The sequence below is a fragment of the Myiozetetes cayanensis genome, unplaced genomic scaffold (genome assembly GCF_022539395.1).
Source record: "Myiozetetes cayanensis isolate MyiCay16 unplaced genomic scaffold, myiCay2020 scf9, whole genome shotgun sequence".
In the NCBI taxonomy this organism is placed as follows: domain Eukaryota; kingdom Metazoa; phylum Chordata; class Aves; order Passeriformes; family Tyrannidae; genus Myiozetetes; species Myiozetetes cayanensis.
The window spans coordinates 6,131,009-6,151,043 of record NW_026088185.1 but is presented as its reverse complement, the minus strand read 5'-3'; the positions used below and the strand labels follow the sequence as shown (position 1 = coordinate 6,151,043).

The window sequence follows — 20,035 nt, the reverse complement described above, 5'->3', positions numbered from 1 at the left end:
CTGAAAATGTAGGAAGTATATCTGCAAATACAAATAAATACAATATGGTATATTAAACTGACCTTAAAAGGTCCTCTCCAACCCAAACCCTTCCATGGTCCTAAATATATAAACACAGTCACTTACTTCCTTTCCATATATTCTATCCCATGTCTTAAAAGCTGAGCTTCCACACTAGAAGAAGGGTGGATGGGCCCTCTTTCCCCTTTAGCAGCCACCAAAGGCAAACACTTCATGGCTGGTGCTCTGTTGGAATCTGAGGATCTGCTCTTTGCCTTTAGCGTTGGCAGAGCTGTGGCTGTGGGGGCTGCGGCAGATCCAGCACCTGAGCCAGGCCATGGTCACCGGGGGACCTGGCTCATGATGTGCCACTGAAGCCATTCCATGCTACTGACTCCAGGAGCACTGGGAGGATGGACATACCCAAAGTCCAGGATTTTCCCAGCCTTAGCCTGGTTTTGAGTGTGCCTTGCCGGCTCCTGGGGAGAACAACATCATCCCGCTGATGCTCCACAGGTGATCCGGAGCTGAATCAGCCCCCCCCTGGGGTGTGCAGGAAATAATCCACTAATTATAAAACAATCTTGAGTAATAGCATATTAATGAGGACAGGGAAAGGTGATGCTCTCAGGGTGGGCTTTCCCACTGCTGGGAGGAGGAGGGAGCTGTACACAGGTGCTGTACTTGGGGGGGCAGAAAATGGCATCCCATGAAAGGAGTGAGGCTTGGGCGTAAGGAACCCCAGGGGGAAGGAGCATTTTTCTGGCTCTGGGTCTGTTTCTTCTGCAAAATTCACTGCTATTCCTGCTGAAGGTGTTGCCTCCAAATTCTCTGCTCTCTGACCTGCTCTTCTGCTCCAGTTCCTTTTGGCTCCCTTTTCTAGCCACATCTCCTGGGCTGTATCATTTCTGTCTCCCCTCATCTCCCCTCTTTATCCCTCATTTTTCCAACCCATCCTCTCTGCCTTCCCCTACTTTCTGCCCTGCCAAGCCCCCTGCTCTTCTCTACCTCTTCATCCACCTTCTTCATCTCACAAATACCTGTTGTATTTTTGAGGAGTGGCAGCCTGGGGGACGGGAAGGACGGTGCCCATGAGGAGGTTGTGCTCCCCTATCTAATAACATATGTATCAGGCACCTTTCCCTTCAGCTGGCAGCCTCGGGAAGCCCAAGACGAACCTTTCAACAAGATTAAAGAGATGGTATTAATTGCTATCGATCACAGGTCAACAAATTAAATTGCATCTGCAACTGCATCTCTGAAAGGTCTAAATGAGAACAGTAGTTAATGGGTCTGGCTGGCCCAGAGCTGTGATTAATTAAAGGCAGAAATGAACTACAACGTTTTAAAAAAAAAAAAAAGGCAGAAAGGAAGGAGATTGGGATGAGGATGAAACTCTGCGGTGTCTCTGGAGAGCCCTTGATGGGATTTCAGTTCTGGATCCACCCTGGCCTGACATGGGCTGAGAGGAAGCAGAGCCAGAGGCAATGATTTTTGGGACTACTGCTCCAAGCACACCAGTGTTGTGGAAACACTGCCCAACCTATGATTGGCAACTCTTCCACATGAAGAGCGGAAGCTTTCCCAAAAAATCTGTTCTGTGCCTATGGCTTCTCCCTGTGATCTCCGCTGACACTGTGGTGCACGGGAGAGCTGAGGGATTCCTCAGCAAGGACTGTGTGTCTGACACCACTGGATTTGGGGGAATCGGATCCCTTCTGTGGTCCCAGCAAGCACCTCATGGAGACCCTGCAGACACCTGTGTGATGGGTGCTGCAGGGCTTTCCCTCCCATCACCACCCGCACACTCCAGCTCCCTGCACGTGGTCCACGGCGTGTCCCCTGCCATCAGCTTTTTATTTTCCACTTGTTTGAGATACAGTGCCCTGAAAGGGTGAAGGTTAAAAAACAAGCATTCCCATGTTGCTTAGCAATCCCACTGCTTGTCCCATACTGGTCCAGCACTGCAGCATCCTGGTGGCAGCTGGGAGAAGAGCACTCCTGGGTGGGAATAAGGGCGCTACAGTGACTCCTTGGGAAATAATGAAGTAGCACAGCATGGAATGGAGATGGTGCTTAATTAATAACGAAGAAAATAATAATATGTGGCACGTATAGAGCTGTACTTGTTCCAAGCACTGTACAAACACTAACTACAGTAATTAAGCTGTAATTAATTGGAGTAACTACTAATCAGTGTAAATAATGATGCATCTGGAGGTACCAAATGGAGTTTGTGAACTGAAAGCAAATTTCCATGTTCAGGAAATGGCATCAAATATAAAATGGCACCAGAAAAAGGCAAAACCAGATGGAGGTTAAAGCGAGAGCCTGGGAGCCGTGTCAGTCCACGGCAGCTCCCAAAAAAGGAATCCCGGTTTGGCAAAGCAAAGCTGCTTTACTGGGTTATGGCTGAGATACTCCCTGGGCAGCACATCCTGCCCATGGGACTCTTGTGGCTATTTCCAGGCTCCAAGTCCACTACTCCCACTCCAGCAACACTCACCAGCACTGTGGAGAGCCAGGGGCTGGAGCAAAGGGATGAGACAGGGAATTGGGAGCCTAAGGGGCTGATGATCAGCCGAGTAAAATACACCACAAGTATATAATTTTGGGGTTTTTTGCTGGTTCACACACTTTATATTTAACAAAATAATTTTTTAATAATATAGTCTTTTACACATCAAATATTGTTTATAGGACACCTCCCCCCCCCATTTTTACAGATTGTTTTTGTCCTCACTAGTTTCAGGCACACTATTGTTTGTAAGTTTTGAAACGGGATAGTCATTGAGAGGCAACAGCTCACACAGGACTGTGGCGATGGCACCTCTGATGCTCGGCCTGCAGGAGGTCAGTGCTCAGCTGCACTACAGCAGCTGCTGTGCTCATGCTCATCCCACCCCTGCCCTCCATGAAACACCAAAATGGGGAAGAAATAAAAACGTAAAGGCAACAGCGTGTATGAAGCAAGCCCGAAGTGCTGATCTGCCAGTGGAAGATGCCGTAGGGGGGATCTGCAGCCGCCTCTGCTGAGAGCGGGTGCTGGGCTGAAGTCTGAACTATGAACAAAATAAGCACCATCACCCTCATGGCCACGACCAAAAAAAAGCAGGAATCAAGCGTGGACAGTGATGGGAAAGGCTCGTGCGCTCACCTGGGCAGGCAGAGCAGGGAGATGACACTGGTGGCTTTTCTTTCACAGCATCCCTTGGAAGCTGCAGCCTGAGAAAGCAGGAGGTGCCGGTGCCCCCTCCGATGGGGTCCCTCAGCTGCAGGTGGGACCATGGGGTCCTCTCCTCCTGGAAGGCAGGCACGGAGTTGCTCCGAGAGACACCCCTCACCAGGACCCAATTCCCATGGATGTGGCCAGCCCAGGCCCATCCCCCCGTGCAGTACGGATGCTCCCAGGGAGAGCCAGGGCAGCTCCCTCCTGCTGTAGCAAAAGGTGTGCCTGCCAGCTGAGCCAGGTTAGTGCTATGGGACATTCCCGGAAACCTCCCTGTGTGTGGGGATCAGGTCTGTGTGACCTGCTGTAGCTGAAGGCAATGAAATGCTGCCCTTGGCTCCAGCAGGAGCAGCCTTGGCACCAAGGGACACGACAAGGCAGGTGGGCACACACTCAGCCTGAGAACTGGGAACAGGTGGGGCCCTCATCCCTCACCACGATGCCCAACCAGGCCTCACATGAAGACCACCCAGGTAAGATGTTGCTTTCTCAGTGCCTTTTCATTCCCTCCTGCCTGGCTGCCCTGCCCTGCCCTGCCCACGCAGCCAGGGTGGGCTCCTGCTCCCATCAAGGTCACGGTGATGTGTAGGTGTCTTCAACTTTATTGTCCCCACTCAGTGGAGAAAGTGTAACACAGATACAGCTTTGTGTCTTGGCTGTCTGGCCCATACCTGTGCTTCTACCTTGGTCCTGCTGCAGGTTACATTCCAGTTGGGTTTTTTTTTTAACACCCTGCTCCCCTTTTAATTTTTACCTCCCTCCTGTCCTCAGTGCCACTCCTGCTTACAGACACAATAAAAATGCTCCATCCATTGCTTCACTCACAGCTGTATTGTCCCGATGATCCCAGCTTAGGAAGAGGCTTAAAAAAAAAAAAAAATCACAATAGCAAAAAACCCTTAAATAAATAAATGTGAAAAACCCCACGATCCACACCGTAGAAAGTGAGAGCGGTGAATCGATCGTCGGCTCGAAGGCATCACCAGTCCAAGAACTTGCATGGGCTGTTCTCCTGTTTCCTCCCCAAACCTGACCACTGCCTCCCTCCCAAGCACTGCTAATTACAAAAGCAGAGGAGATACCGAGACACCAGATACATAGTGTGCAAAGCCAGAGAAGAGCAGGAGGGGGCACAGGGACACCCTTCCCCGTGGGTACAAATCTCTGCTCGTGCGGAGCGCTCGCAGGTTTCGCTGGTGACCCTGCTGCAGCGGCGGGAGGTCGGACGCGGGGGCAGCATCGAGGCCATTCCTTCCTCATCGTCCCCAGCGGGTTTGGCGCTGGCGGGCGGGCGGTCCCACTACAGAGCCTGCTTGCCCTGGCATTCCCGCTTGGAGCACTGCGCCGGCTTCCACCAGTCCCCGTTGTGGCAGTGGCAGATGTTGCAGTCGTCCACCTTCACCTCGATGCCGGCGGGAATGATCGTGGTTCCTGCAAAGCAGTTGGGGCCTGCAAAAACACACGGGGGCAACAGAGATAAATACGTCTTTGGCTCTGAACGGGGTGCGTAGCTCTGCCCCAGCCCCCACCCCTCACCGTGCCACGGCAATGCTCCTTCCAGCTGCTCAGTGCCGAGCCTGTGCCCCACACCCATCCCTTGTCTCGCCTTTTTTGGATGCCTTCAGACACTAAAGGGAAAAAAAAAGGCCTCAGAACTTCTCTGTTTCTGCACCCAACCCCTGCAACAAATGGCATCGATGCCCCATCAATGCACTTGGCTTGTTTCTACTTTAGTTGTCTTATTTTTCTCCTTAATTTGCCTGTGAGATGGACAAGACCATGAGGACAAGCATCAGGACACAGCCCAAACTTCGCTGCTCCAGCATGGTGAGCCTTCACTGAGCTATAGGGACCAAATTCATCCCCACAGCAGCAGTGCTGCAACACCAGGTAACCCCAGGGAACCCCCCCACCAGTCGGGGTTATTAACCATGAATGAGCTATAGCATCAAATTAGCAAAATAATTCACCTCTCAAATAAGCCTTCTAATGAAATCTATTTTTTTTTTCTCAAGGGTAATTCCTTTAATCTGCTCATTATTGTTTTGGGGAGGGTTTTTTGGCTTCTTTATTACACAGTATATCAAAGCTGAACAGCAGGTCAACAAGAATCTTATTTTCCAGTCACAGAATGACTGGGGTTGGAAGGGACCTTAAAGCCCTTTCCTCGCCCTTGTAAAAGCCCCACAAATACCCACTGCCCAGCTGTCCCCCTGCAAGCCCTCCCTTCCTCCCCTGTCCCTCCTGCATCATTTGGTGCCAGGAATTACTGTCACAGCCAGCAGCACACACACAATCCGAGGCAGTCGCATTCACAGCACTGGGGAAGCACAAAGACATTTGACAAGTGTCTTGTGGCTCAAGTGCCACTCTGAAATGTCACCCCCCAGCTGCCACTGGTTCTACTCTGTGCCTCCAGTGCACGAGGTGCATTCCAAAGACAAGAGCGTGCATAGACATGAAATTACGGCCCATTCTTGCTTAAGTCTTGGGCTTTTAAGGCTGTTTGAAAGGGAAAAAAGGATCCCTACGTGGTTGGAAACAGGCTGAGCTGTACCCAACCCAGTGCTGGGGTCTCGTGTTCAATAGTCTCAGAGATGTGTTCAGTTCATTTATTAGTGCCCTGACTTTATTAAGATGCTCCTCAGTACCCTGTGTTCAGCAGGCCACAAGTTTGACAGCGCTGGGCTTAACCAGACCATTCAGGGTGCCTGAGTGTTCTTTGTGTTTAAGCAACCTCCCGACTTCATTAAAGGCCTCTTCAAATGCAGGTCAGCTCCTACAGCAACATTTCACATCCATCTTCAGGAAGCCACAACAGAAGTGCCTGAGAAAGCTGCCTCTGATGGCTCCTGGACCAGAGTCTGGGGTGACAGGGTGTTCCCCAGGGCTGCTGCTTCCCTCCACGGGTAGAACCTGGGAAGGCAGGCTGTGGCATTGGGAAGGCAGGCTGTGGCACTGGGAAGGTCCGTGTGCTCCGTGATGCCTCCCCCTTTGCCTGGCCAGCACGTGAGTCCATCAGGATGCCAGGAAGAAGCAGGCTTTTGCTCCAGACATCCACAGATCCAGGTTGTCATTCCCACAGCTTTTGGGTCCCTTAGCTCTCCATCTCAGATTTAATTCTCTGCCTCCTGGAGCCCAGTGGGAGGTGCTGTGTTGTGGCACCCAGCAGGGGCCAGGTCTGCTCATTTGCTGCCGTTCAATGTCCAGAGTTCAAACACAATGAAAATGCCATTAATTGTATCCAGCTGCACTTGAAGATGAAATTCCTGTCCTTCTCTAATGGGATGCTCTGACTGCCTGGCAGTGTCAGGGATGCCCAGCATGGGCAGCCTCCACACAACAGCCCGCTCTGCTCTCCCAGAGCAAAAATATACCCCTTTTCATTATAATTTAAACAAAAAGCTTCCTATGGAGACGAGGGTGGCAAGGAAAGGGGAAGATTATTTTCTCTCTTGTTGCCCTGTGGCTGCCTGTTAATCACCTCATTTGAGAAGCCAGTGCTGCCTGGACACCCATACCCGTATCCAGACACAGCCTTCTCCGGATTTACAGCAGGGCCAGCCTGTTCCCACGGCTGGGGACAGGAGGGAGGCCAGCAGTGACAGGAACAAGCAGGTTTGCTCATTCTCAGGAGAGCCAACTTTGCCTCCCAGCCAGGCTTTGGGAACCCCACACCCCCATCACAGAGTGGTGGCTGCACCCTTGCACTGAGCTGGTGCAGGGGTCACTCAGCCAAGGGTGATCCAAGTGGGACTGGCTGATGGGGTGCTGCCAGCTGGGGAAAAACTTATTTTTCCTTGCATCCTGCTCATCTGCCCATTCATTCCATGGCTGCTCCACCATGGCCACAGCTGCCCTTCCTCCTACCAGCAGCGCTAGGTCTCTTCTCCCTCTTGAGCTTCCCCAAGGAGGTCATGTGGAAAAAAAGGAATCCCTAAACTTGGGAGGCTGGCCAGGATCACCTGAGCACACCTAAGGAAGGAGCTGTACTCAGAGGCTGAACTGAGGGAAAAAACCCACAGTGAGTTGGGTGGAGATTTTTTGCACCCTCTCCCCCACCCCACTATACCCATCCCTACAGGAACACGGGTTTCTAAGGGAAGGCAAAATTTCCACACTCCATTTGTGACAATTCAACCTAAATTCCCACTGCCTGCCTGAAATCCAATTTTCCAGCACAACCACTATCAGCCAGCCCCTCCCTGCCTTCTTTTTTTTTTTCCCCCATTTAAACTTCTCACACCTTCCCACCGGAGGAGTGGGCCCTGTTTGTCCACACTGGATGCAGTGAGCACCACACAGGAGCACTGGGACAGACACTGCCCAGCTGACATTTAGATGCAGGCATGCCCAGCCCAGTGGCATTGTCTGGGCCATGGCACAAGTCACCAGCGAGTTTTCTGGTTTATGGAGCTGGGAGCTCTTGGTGAAGAGAACATCCAGCACCGGGGGGATCTGTGTGGCTTTGCCATGTGCAGCTCCTAAAGCTACAACCAGAGCCCACAGCAAGAAACCAAGTCTTTTCTCTGCTCTGCAACAGAGCTCAGCAGACTCCTCTAAATTCTTTAATATCCTTTTCCCCTCCCACCATTTCCAAAGCTCCGAGCCCCAGCCCAGCGCTGCTCAGGACTGTCCCGAGCTTTTCCCACTGTGGCTGCCTGGAGGAACAGGATGAGACCAAGGTCTGCCAAATCCATGCCAAAAAAACCCACAAAGGATGAGACAGATCAGCAACATGGGGGGTTTCTTAAATTATTATTCAAAGGAAGATGCTGCTCAGAAACATTTGATGACATGTCAAGCACATCAGGTTACTTATGATAATAGCAGCAGGAACAAGAAGCTGCTTTGGGCAAGGGCTGTCGTCCTGTTCTTGGTAAAAGCATCTTAAACCATGACTGTGATGATAACAGGACACTAATCACCCTTTTTCCTCGCTCAGGGAGACTGATGGGAGAAGTTTGCTGCTCCCACAGACAATGTAATTGTGAGATTTGCTTTGCTTAACATAGTTAATACTCATAAAAGCTCACAGCACTCCAGGCTGTTTGCTAGAACAGCTGTGAAGATTTTTATGGAGATCTATTAGGGACATTCAGATGTTGGTTTGATGGGAGAGATGTGAAAAAATCATATAGAGTTTGTTGTCTGGGGGCAGTGAGGGCCAATTTCACAGCCATATGGCCCAGCCCAGTTACTGGGGTGATGACCCGTGCTGTGCTGCTGACCTGCACCCCAGTTATGGAGGGGACCAGGGGTCGCTCTCTCTCCAACACCACGAGCTTATGGTGTCCTGCTGACGCCAGGGAGTCGCCAGTGCCCCCCCCAGCTCCCAGATGGGTTTTACTGAACTCAGTGGCTCTGCCCCTGGCTTTCAGCAGCTCTAAATTCAGCTTTGTGTGCACAAAGAAGCAGTAAAAGGAAATCAAATGTTAATCAAACAGCAAGCACAACTCACTTCAGGCCAACTGTGATATTCAGATTCGCCCTGGGGAGTGTCTGTCCCACACAAAGCTCATCAGCTCCCCTGAACTTCTCATGGTGCAACCCTGATTTCAGCAGGAGGGGCAGTTTCCCCTCAGTTGAATCTTTTCCAGTGATAATCCTATGTCTCCTGCCACTCCTTTGAGAGCCTCCCCATCCCTTTAGGAGATAGTAAAGCTGACTCCAAGAGAATTCAGCTGATTCAGTCAATGGATAACATCAAGGAAAGAGGTGCTTATGGCTATGCTTATCTGCCTGGTTTACATAGCTGTATTCAGCCAGCCCTGCCTCAGGCTCCCACATGGTGTGCCCCACAATTAAAATTACAAGGGATAAGCAGAGAACAGTGGTGTATCCATAGTATCTAGGAATGGATACATCCTGAAAACATCCCCATGGATGCTCACTCAGCTCAATGCCCTTGCTTTTGGAGCTTTACCACAAATGCAGCTGAACTCGGTGAGATGTTTCTAGGCAGCATGGCCAAGTGCCTTCCTGTGGGGAAAGTGGATTTTTCTCTCCATCTCTCCACAAGACAGGCATCTCACAGTCTTCACCATGACCATCCCACACCACAAGCCATGTGGTCTCCAGCACTGGTGTCCACTGCTCCCATCATCACTCAGCTGAAACAACCCCTCACAAAGTGAGGATTACACCTGGAACCTGCACAGGATGCTCATGGATCCCCAACAGGAAAAGGGGAAAACCACAGCAGAAATACAAGTGATGCCCAGGCTCTGTCAGAGAGGTAAGTAATGGCTGGTTGCCTGTACCTTGGGACTTTTTCCATGTCCAGGCTGAACTCCGTGCTCAGCAGGGAAGAAAAACCAGCACCTTGTTTTTAAAGATGGTCCTCATTTCTGGAGGTTAACACGGCTCCTCCCTGCTGATCCTGCAGGATCTTCTGAAATGTTCCTTTAGCTCTATCACCCCTATTTATGTGATCACTTCAGACTGCAAGAAAAGAGCTCAATTTGTGGCTTCATTTAACGAGTCAGGGAGGGGAAAAGTCTTGTTTTCACTGCCTGGTATGGAGAATACCAGCCCTGCTCTTCCTGGTGGGAGGAGAAGGCAGCAGGCAAAGCTGGAGGTGAGACATAATGAAATCAGCTGGTGATGCTGAGCATTGCCTTGCTGCAAATTAAATGTGGCGATGCTCTGCAGGGGGAGCTGAAAGCCCCACCCGAAAATAACAACCCTGGAGCTTTATTGTGTTAGAGAGAGGCCGAAGCCGAAGATCCTGGCTCAGACTGAAGCCTGGGGTTGTATCGGAAACGGAGCTGCCATGGCAGGTGGGGGGTGAGTTCACACGCGGCCATGCCCGGCTCTGCTCCTGTGTGTGGCTGATCATTTCCTGGAGGTGGCAGGAGGGCAGGCCTGTGGCTCTGCCTCCCCCCGCTCCTGGAGGTGATGGCCATGTCCTCCGGGCCACGGCAGACACAGCTCTTTGCAGACTAGCAAACACCTGTTCATCCTGCACATTCCCAGTACAAACATCAGGTGAAAATCCCCCCATGCCTCCTAAATCCACCCTCACCCAACCATCCAACCTGCCCAGGGGCTCCTGCAGAGCGGAAATTGGACTGTTTCAGGTCAGTGTCCCCATCTGGATCAACATCCAGACAGGAATCCCCTTTCCAGTGCGCTCACCCTCTCCAGCAGCAAACGAGCTCTCCTAAGACGCAGAGGCTGTATCAATGCCTCAGCCATCGTCCCAGTAAGATCCGGATGCCGCTTCGTTTTCGGGAGGGAGGAGGATTCCGAGTCTACCCAGCCGTGCCGGCCGGACGCGGCACATCAAGCCTCCCCGCACGGGGCAGGCGGCGGTGCCGGGGGTGACAGCCCTGGCCGCCGGGAGCACCGCCCTTGGCAGGGCACAGCCCTCTTTGCAGGGCACAGCCCTCTTTGCAGGGCACAGCCCTCTTTGCAGGGCACAGCCCTTTACAGAGCAAGGCTCCCGGGCCGCACATCCCAGCGCGGAGGTGCGGTGCTGCAGCACGGCCGTGTTTGAGGCCGTGTTTGAGGGGAGGTGGAAGTTGGTCACCAGCACAAACAAGCCATGGTCTGCTAATTCTCCCCCATCTCCAGCCACGGATACCCGCTGGGAATTTGCAGGGAGAGCGGCAGTGTCTCCTCTGGCAGGAGAGCGGCTCCGTCTCGAGGTGGATCGGGGGCAAGAGGGGGGAAGGAAGGCAAAAGCAGCGCTGTTTTTTTTTTCTTTTGGCAACCGGAGAATGAGCGAGAGGGTGCCGGGATGACATCGCTGTGGGTCTTGTCCCATTCTCCCCCATGAGGACAAAAAGCAAGGCAGGTGTGGAAAGCTTTGGGAAGGAGGTGTGAGTGAGCACAGGGCTCGTGGTGGCTCCCCTTGGCCCCTGTGCCATTCATAAGCTCAGGAATTGCTCTGTTCCCCTGTTTTGGGTTGCTGTTGATATTTTAAAATCCCTCAAGAAAGCCCCATGGACAGATGGCACCTCCAATAAATCTTCTCTAAAATGTTGCAAAATGAGGTCCTTTTTTTTTTTTTTTTACCTGTGGACAAACCCCACTGGCTCTGGCTAAAAGCTCCTGGAGTCTTCTGGTTGTACCTTCTAGAGACTCAGCAGCTTTCAATACTGTGGACCATTGCCCCAAAGAATTAATCTCCTCTGAAGCTTATTTGCAGCTCTTTTCCATCAGTCCTGCATATTTCACTGCTCACAAGATGATGCTAACAGCTCTTCTCGAGTACTGCCTATTTACAGGAGATATTTTTCCAGCCATAATTCACATTACTGGGTGCCTGAAGATGCCTAAAAGTTATTTAATCTCTGCATTAAATATATATATATATCTGCAGTATCCTTGTCCAAATTGTTTCCAGGTTGCTCACTCTAAGCAAGCCCTGCTGCATCATTAGAAAAGGCCAGGGGGAGGTGAAAAGCTCAATTCAGGGTAAAGGGAGCATTCCACTGATTTAGCCAGCAATGCAGCCAGCACAACAAAGATTACACAAACACCCCAGCAGCTCCCAGCCAGCCCAGTGGGACAGGGATCTCCTGGTGGCCCCACATCCCCTCCTGGTTCTCTCCACGCAGAAATGTTCACATCATCCAGGCTTTGCTCAGACAATCCCAAGCATCCACTGTCTTGGAGTCTAATGAATGCAGGGGGCCCACTAGAGCTCCCTAAATAATGGCCTGGCACCCAGTGACACAGACTGATTTAATCCTCACTGCTCTGCACTGCAGTTAGAAAATTACTGATGGCTTGTTATCCGTCTTAATCAGGAACAGCAAACAAATGAGGGACAGGGAGACATCCAGAAGGGAATACAACACATTACTCCTCCTTATTGATAGCACAGTTACTTAATTTGATGTGGAGACATAACTTCAGGCATCACTAACTACTGGAGCAGGGATGTTTTGGTGCAGGGGAGATCTATGGGTGCAATTTAAAGGCAGTCTGTCGGCGAGCAGTGACGTCCACCAGCACCGATACAGATCTGAGCTGTGTGGACAGGCTGGAGACCATCACTCACCCAGAGAACAAAGAGCAGCCCTTCCACAGCTCCAAAGCACCAGCTGGAAACTACGGCCCCACTGCACTCCTCATCCCCATGGGCTTCTGGGATGAGCAGGACAACAGGACCAAGGCCAAGGCTGAGCACAGAATCACAGACTGGTCTGGGTTGGGAGGGACCTTAAAGTTCATCTCATCCCACTCCACTGCCACGGGCAGGGACACCTTTCCTAGCCCAGGATGCTCCAAGCTCCGTCCAACCTGGCCTTGGACACTTCTGCAGATGTGAACTGGACCCACTGCCACCAAAGCCACAGAAGAGCCAACTGTGCCCAGACAGCAACAACAACTCCCAAGGCTCCAGACCCAGCTATAAATAAAGGGTTTTCCCTGCTTCTTGTAATATAAAATGCAGGTTGGCATTTTCAAAGTCTCCTATGGGATTTGCACACCAAATTCCTCTTCATTTTAAAAGGATCTGTGTGAGCAAATACCTCGATCAGCACAGAAAAGCTTAGCTCATGTTAAAAAACCTGCATAGGCAATGGGCTCAGCAATGCACAGGCAGGAACTGAGCATCCAAACCAGCTTTTTGGAATCAGATTTGTACTGTGCACACTCAGGGCTGAAGAAGCCAGCAGTAACCATCTATTAAGGGAGAAATGTGTTTCAACATTTACCTGAACAAACAAACAGGATTAGCTCTTAAAAATTTCTTTGCAGGCAGCATAAAGCTTTGGGAAAATACCATAGATTTTTTTTAAAATACAGGTAGGTTGTAATTGTGGGCAATGAAAGCTACTCTGAGGTCATTGTAACCTTTCAGGTAAGTAACAGCCTTTTAAAAAGTTGTCTAAGTAGGTATTTCCCCAAATATCTACTTAGAACTCCAACTGTGCTGAAGGTGCATTAATTTTTTTAATGGTTCAAACATGGCAAACAAGGTGAGGTGGGGTTGGATTTTTATTTTTTCGGGGGGGGAGCTTGTATTAAATAATTTAAAAGAAATCATTTAATAAAACTACCATTAAACTACTGCATCATCAAACAATGTTACCAGCAGAATCGACAGCCAAAGGGAAGAAAGACTGGACCTCCCAGAGACTAAACCTTTCAGTGAAGAAAATGTATTTTGTGTACATAAAATGTGCTGTTGTGCCTCTGCTTCCTTCACCTCAGCAGCTCCCAGGAGCCATGGGACAGGCTCAGCTCAGGTGACTGTGCCCTTAGAGCCAGGATTTCCCACGTCACCCAAGAAAGGAATTGGGATGCAGAGCAGAAACTTGGCTGGGGACCTGTTTGGATGTTCACCCTTCCCACTGCAATGGTTTTGGGGCAGCTTCCAAAGCACTGTGGGGGAGCAGCAGCTCCACAGGCAGCAACAGGTCTGTCCACGAAGCAGTGGGAGGAAACCCTTACCTAGGGAAGCAAGTGCCAAAACAGCCTCTGGCTGCCAAAGTGCCAAGCCTTTGCTCCCTGCCTGGGCATCTCCATTCAAAGGCCAAGGTTAACAACAAAAGAATAACAACCAGGGCTTTTTCTCCGGGTCTTTTGAGCTTTTAGCCAACTTATTCACCTCTTGGTTGAGTTCCATGTGAAAATATAATGATTTTTATGGCCCATTTTAACATTTTTATGTCTTTTTTTCTTCAGAAAAAAAATCCCACATTTGGTGTAAGAATTAAAACAGTATTTCATGCTTAACTGCAATCACAGATGATGTATGGAAGAGAGCTGGCTGCACATCAACTCATATAAAGCCAGAATTGAATCTAACTTGGTCACTACAGCTGTGCATGATGTTTTATGGGGTGGGGATTTTTTTCAGATCAGTCGTAAATGAAGTGGAAACTGTGACTGTGCTCATTTTGTATAAAACAGGAGTGAAAAAAATGTGTGGGAGAACCAGGATTGCTACATATTTATCTGGGTTGTTCATGTAGATGAGGAGTCCCCTGCAAGCCCAGCCCAGCGCTGATGACGGAGCTGCAGCAGCAGTGGCTGCCTGTGCCCCGAGGCAGCCTCTGCACAAACCCCCTGCCCAGGGGAACAGGGAAACCACATGACCAGGATAAAGCTCCAGCTCCTGTCTGAAAAACAGCTCCACTGCAACCTGAATCAGGGCGGGATCGCTGTGGGACAAATGGGACACTCTGAGGGCATCAGCACATGGTGACAGATTTTTCTGATTATGGTGTTGAATGTGGGATTGTGTTAGAAATGGGACTTCAAAGCAAAGATAAAAGTTTCCACGTAAGGAAAGAGCTGCTGTGGAAACCATTTCTTTCTACTCTCGGCTTGTGTTCGAGTTGCTGGATTTTCTGCTGCTGATTTTGAGCAGAACCCAATTTACACACTTTGTGTGACACAGCAAACCCATCTCCTGCTGTCTTCACCACCATTCCCTGTCCCCTCGTCTCCACAGCCTTCACCCCATTCCCAGTCCCCTGGCCTCCATGATGGCAGACACAGAAATGATGGCCATGGGGGGTAAGACCCAAGTAAAAGGTGAATTTAATGAACACACAGATGTATAACAACTAAAAGCCTGTCAGTCACCAAAGGTTCCCCTTCCAGTCAACGTATGGATCTTCTGGAGGGCATTTAACAGAGCCCAGTGGCATCAGCTTTTGGATTGCGTGGTTTTCATCCCTATAATTCCGGTTGGGCTCCAGTGGCAGAGCTCCCACTTTATACAAATCCATACAAATGATTGATTACCCATAAAAAGGGAATAACCACAATGGCAGAAACATTACTCCTTAATTTGTCAGGGTAATTTAATTACCTGCCTGTAGCATGGGAAACGAAAATCAGGACAACATCTCCTCTCTGACTCCACAGTTAATAAGCCTGGTGTTAGAGAGACAAGACATGGCACTGCTGTGCCAAAATCTGCAGCTCCTGGGTAAACAGGAGGAGGAGGGGTGGAAGGGGCAGGGCAGGATGGCTGGATGGATCTTGAGGGCACATATGGTGAGAGCAAAGCACTGCAAGGACGGGCACACCTTGGTCTGACGGACAGATGAGACAAACAGAGCTTGGTGCTTCTGGAATAAACAGGCTCCTAAACCCTTCTGCTGGGACCTGTCCTGATTTCTCCTGCAGCTGCAGAAGTGGCTTTAATCCATGTTTTGTCCCCAGATTTTGCTCTTCCCATTACACTACCTGCGTTTAATGGTATCCATGGCATTTCCACGGTGCTTCCTGATGAGAAGGCAAAGAGTGGGGTTGCTAACAGGAATAAAATGAGCTGTGCTGGTTTTGCATGTGAATAGTTGTATTTAACAAAATCATCCAATGGAAAAGGACCGTCCTCTCCTTTGCCAGTAATCCTGGGTGTCACCACAAAAGGCATAAAACCACTATGTATGGGGGCTTTTGTACTCCAGCAGATGCCGTGTGATGCTACAGTGACGTGTGGGGACAGGACAGTTCCCCTGCACTGTAAGGCAGCAGCCAGGAGTGATGAAAAGCTGGGATGTAGGTGGCTCTGCAGCCCTCCCCCCATAACTTTCGGAAAGCTTTGCTACCCCTCCTTCTGCCAGTCTGTTTTTATTATTTCATTACTGCATAAAACTACTACTCGCCCTCTGGTCTCTGTGGCACCACGGTACCCACCCAGCTCAGAACAGGAGCCCATTATCCCCACAGCATTCCAGGGGAGTGCACAGGGGAAACTGAGACATGGACACAGTGCCCTGCTTGAGGGGAATGGGCATTACTAAAAACAAACCCAGCAGACAACTATTTTTAACAAATCCTGCAAGAACATGAAAGTTTGAAGCTGCAGACTGTGTTCTCAAGTGTGATGGGAATTGGTTCAGACCTTCCTAGCAGGGGAAGGGAACTGTGGGACAGAGTAGCAAAGTGATGGAGAGTGACTTCCAAATGAAATTCCCCATTTCTGAGTGCTTCCACACACTTCAGCAAGTATTCCCTGCCTTGTTTTTCCTGCATTCACTTTGTCCTTTAGGATTTTTTTTAAAAGCCAGAAGGGGGATTTAGACATTGGAACAGCTACTGACCTGATGCGAGTTAATGATTTTATAAAACACCTAAAAAATGCTTTACTTCAGAAGATTGATGTTTCCTATTGTATTTTTTCAATGGCAATTAATTACTTAATTCATTAGCAATGTAACACAAGAATGGTCTTTGAAAATCTGCTTTGTGTAGATGCCTTTAATTATGGATAATTAAATACGGTGGAAGGACCTGATTATACCTCTGAGCATTTTCTAATCTGGAAAATGAAACACACTCCTGAGCACATATAACACCAGCTGTGCTCAACAGCCACACGGAGTAAAGAGAAAGATGGGAAAATAAGCACCCCAAAACCAGACCACCCCAAACTCCATGCCTAAAGGAGGGCAGGAATTCCTGGGGAGCACACCCTGTACCAGTCTCAGCCTCGCTGGGACATGAGCAGAAGCCCAAGCGTGCTCAGTGTGGAGCCACTGCAGCCACTGAGCAAAGAGAGGCCCAGGGCAGCTCGGTGATAACGCCTGCTAAAGTTGGGAACAGATTTCCAGATGGTCCTTTGTACGTATGGCAGCAACAGCCAAAACTGCTAAAAAGAGCAAAGCCCTCTCCAGGTGTAATCATGGCTGACCTTGGAAGATGAAAACTTGCCAATGGCAGAAGTTACTCCGTTAGTTTGGCTTCGCATTCCTTCCCCTTGCACTTTTTTTTTGTCCCTTCTTCTTCTCTGGACTCCTCCATAGGGATGGCAGTGAGAAGTCAGCATCCAGAGGGCTGCAGTAACCAGTGCTGCTGTCTGGGAAAGAGTTTTAATCCCAGAAGAAAGCCAGGGAAAGTTTGTTTTGAAGACAGCCTTTCAGACAGATCCCCTCCCTACCACGGCCAAGATCTTGCAGCAGGGCCCAGAGAGGTTTATTTTTGGCTCGAGGGGAAGGAGGGGCACTGATGTCTAAATAAAGCTGATTTGTGCTGTCACATCATGCAGGCACCTCGCTGTGAGTGCCCTCCCTTCTTCCCCCAGCATCCTACTGATACCACAGCCCATCCCTCCTGCCTCGCTGCAGCTCCCGCACCCTCTGCGGCCCTGCCCTCTGCCCCAGTGCAAACCCACTGATTATGGTGCCTTTACAGATGAAACAAGCCCAGAGGCTTTTCAGTGCCAGCAGCCAGCCCCACTTGCTGGCAGGGATCTGCCTTTGCTGCAGAGCAGCCCAACCCAAGCCCCTTTTGCCCCACATGTTATGGGGCCATTCAGCACTGCATCACAAGTGAGCCCTCTCAGGTGAGACTAATCCTTCTGCAGAGCCCAGGCCAGGGCTGGGTAAACCTCCCACAGGTGCTTTCAAGAGCAAACACCATCTATTTATCCCCTTTGCATCCTTCCTCTCTGGGCAGTCACGATGTGATGGCCAAACCTAGTGAACACTTGCCTTTATCTGAGATATTTCTCAGCTGGAAAATTGGGGGGAAAAAAATTGTCTTGTGAAACCTTAGGGGCAGAATGACAGGCCCTGATTGAAATGGAGGTACAAAAAGAAGGAAAATGTCACCCTTAACATGGTTTTCCTCTCTGCCGTAAAGAAGTGGAAGTAGCAGCTGTGACATGGGCATCCCTGCCCATGGCAGGGGCTTGGGACGAGATGAACTTTAGGGTCCCTTCCAACCCAAACCATTCTGTGGTTCTATGATGATCTGTGGGTGATGTCCAAATGTAGGGGGTTGCTCTGCCCCAGAGATCCACTCCCAGGGTGCACAGCCAAAATTCTGCACAGCAGCAGCTGATTTCAGCTGAGAAATGTAGAAACTCAGCAACCACGGGTGAAATGCATGACCAGACCCTGCAGCACATCCGACAAGTTACTGGGCCGTAGGGCCTGTTTGTCATCATCCCTACCCCAGGTTGCCAGAGAGGCTCCCTCCTAGTGGCAAGAGGTGACAAACTCGCTGCCAGCCCCTCACCAAGAGGTTGCCCCTCCCCACGGGACAGCAGGACGGTAATGCTGACAGACAGGATCTAGCAGAGCCCCCAAAGACAGCAACAGCACCTTATTAAAAGGTGCTGCTACCAAAAGGACATCAGAAGGTGCCACGCCTGCAAGCACCACCAAACTTCCAACTCACCAGCTGGCAAAGTCTTTGACATAATGAGCTGATGTGGAGGATTTAATTTAATTTCACACACACAGATTAGTGGAAAACAGAAAGTCAATGATCTGTAGCCCTGTTGCTGACCCCCAGGCTGTGACCTGCCTATGAATGCACACAGTGATGGAGCACCATTGGGTTGGCCCCACCATGGAGCTGATATTCAACCACCCCATGCAATACCTGGTTTCCTGCAGGCTTCCCTGTGCCAACATTTCCTGTCCCAGAGCAGGTTGTGCCTAGAAAGCCCAAACCTCTGCTCCCAGGTAGCTGGTGGAACCTTCTCATCTCCTCCCTGGCTACAGGACAGAGGCAGCACTTTAACCCACAGTTGGGAGAGGAGCTTCTTGCTTGACCACACGTGAAGCCAAGGAGGGAGAGCGCAGGCAGCACTTCCCTGAGACAGAGCACACAGGCAGAGAGAAAGGGCGGTGCCAACTGCAAAAACCACCATGCATGCAACAGGAACAAGAAGAGTCCTGGTTTCTTCCTGAGGGCTTGTAATTCCTTCTTTGGTGGCCATTCTCCTTGAGCCTTTAGATCCATAGCTACAAGTTGGGCTAAATCTGTAAGAAAAGTAATCACCTTTATTTCATGGGTTGACCCAAATGGGGTTGACGATTTGGGCAGAGGTGTGAAATCCATGTGAAACTCTTCAAGAAGGGGCTTATACAGGCACAGAACTGGCCCTGGCTTTTTTTGCATGTAAAAACTTCACTGTCGAAGTGTTAGGACAAATGGGAGAGGGGGACAAACCCTTGGCTGCTGCCAAAGCACGATGTTTCCCTGGGAGCACGGCAGCCAGGCCACTTTACACCAGCATCAGGAACTGGATCACAGTGTATTTGTTCTCTAGGGGGACACGAATTTAGCCAAGAGAAAAATGTGGTTTTATGGGCAAAACACAGCAAATATACCTAATTGTTACTACTGTAGGCAGGTTTTCATTTTTAATCACAGTTTTCCAAGTCCTTAACAATTATAGTTTGACGTTCCCTGCAATACATTTCATTTTCGTTTGGCACAGCTTGAAAAGTCACTAGAAATTCCCTCTCGCCGCTTTCCCTGCAGCAGAGCGAGGGTAGGCGAGCCGTGCGTGCACCAATCGAACCGGAGCAGCCCCATCCATTCATCCCGGCTGGCACCGCCCCGATGGGCGAGGCGGGGGCGGCTGTGCCGAGGGAAGGGCCGGCGCCCCCGCCCGCAGACACGGATGACGCATCGGAGCTGCTGCGGCCCCGGCCAGTGAATAATCCTCCCAAAGAAGGAGCCCCTCGGACGTCAGCGCCGGCTGCGATGAGTCAGAGATCAGGGAGCGAGGCTTTTCTGGAAGGAACACCCAACGGGGGCTCGGCCCTCACGAAACGAGCGCCTCTGCCTTGCAAACCCACGGGGCTGGCTCGGCAAGAACCGCATCGGCGGCAGCGCCTGCCGAGGGTGAGGGGGAACTGCTCGCTCCGGGCTCTGCAGCCCGTCCTGGACGGGGTGAGAGCTGACGGCACCGAAACACACCGCTATTTCGGCTCACAAGCCAGAAACCACTCAAAGGCACTGACCTGAGCTGATGTGACTCCGCGATACGGAAGCAATATCGAAGGAGGGCTCTTCCACCCACGCCTCCTGACACTTCCCATACATTTCAATCAGGCCAGAAAGCACAATGCCAGGTGCTGTTCTGCA

The 20,035-nt window shown here is 50.5% G+C and overlaps 1 protein-coding gene across 3 annotated transcripts in view; it reads right to left on the bottom strand.

The window, feature by feature from the left end:
• Positions 1–4,040: 4,040 nt before the first annotated feature.
• The window catches only part of VWC2L (von Willebrand factor C domain containing 2 like), a 46,472-nt gene continuing 30,477 nt past the window's right edge, over positions 4,041–20,035 (bottom strand). For 2 of the 3 annotated variants that reach the window (XM_050340460.1, XM_050340459.1), the window contains one exon: positions 4,041–4,678. In XM_050340460.1, the coding sequence (XP_050196417.1) occupies positions 4,628–4,678 (51 nt within the window). In that variant the 3' untranslated portion in view covers positions 4,041–4,627. The remainder of the gene's footprint in view (positions 4,679–20,035) is intronic. The other variant, XR_007632103.1, reaches the window with a different exon arrangement.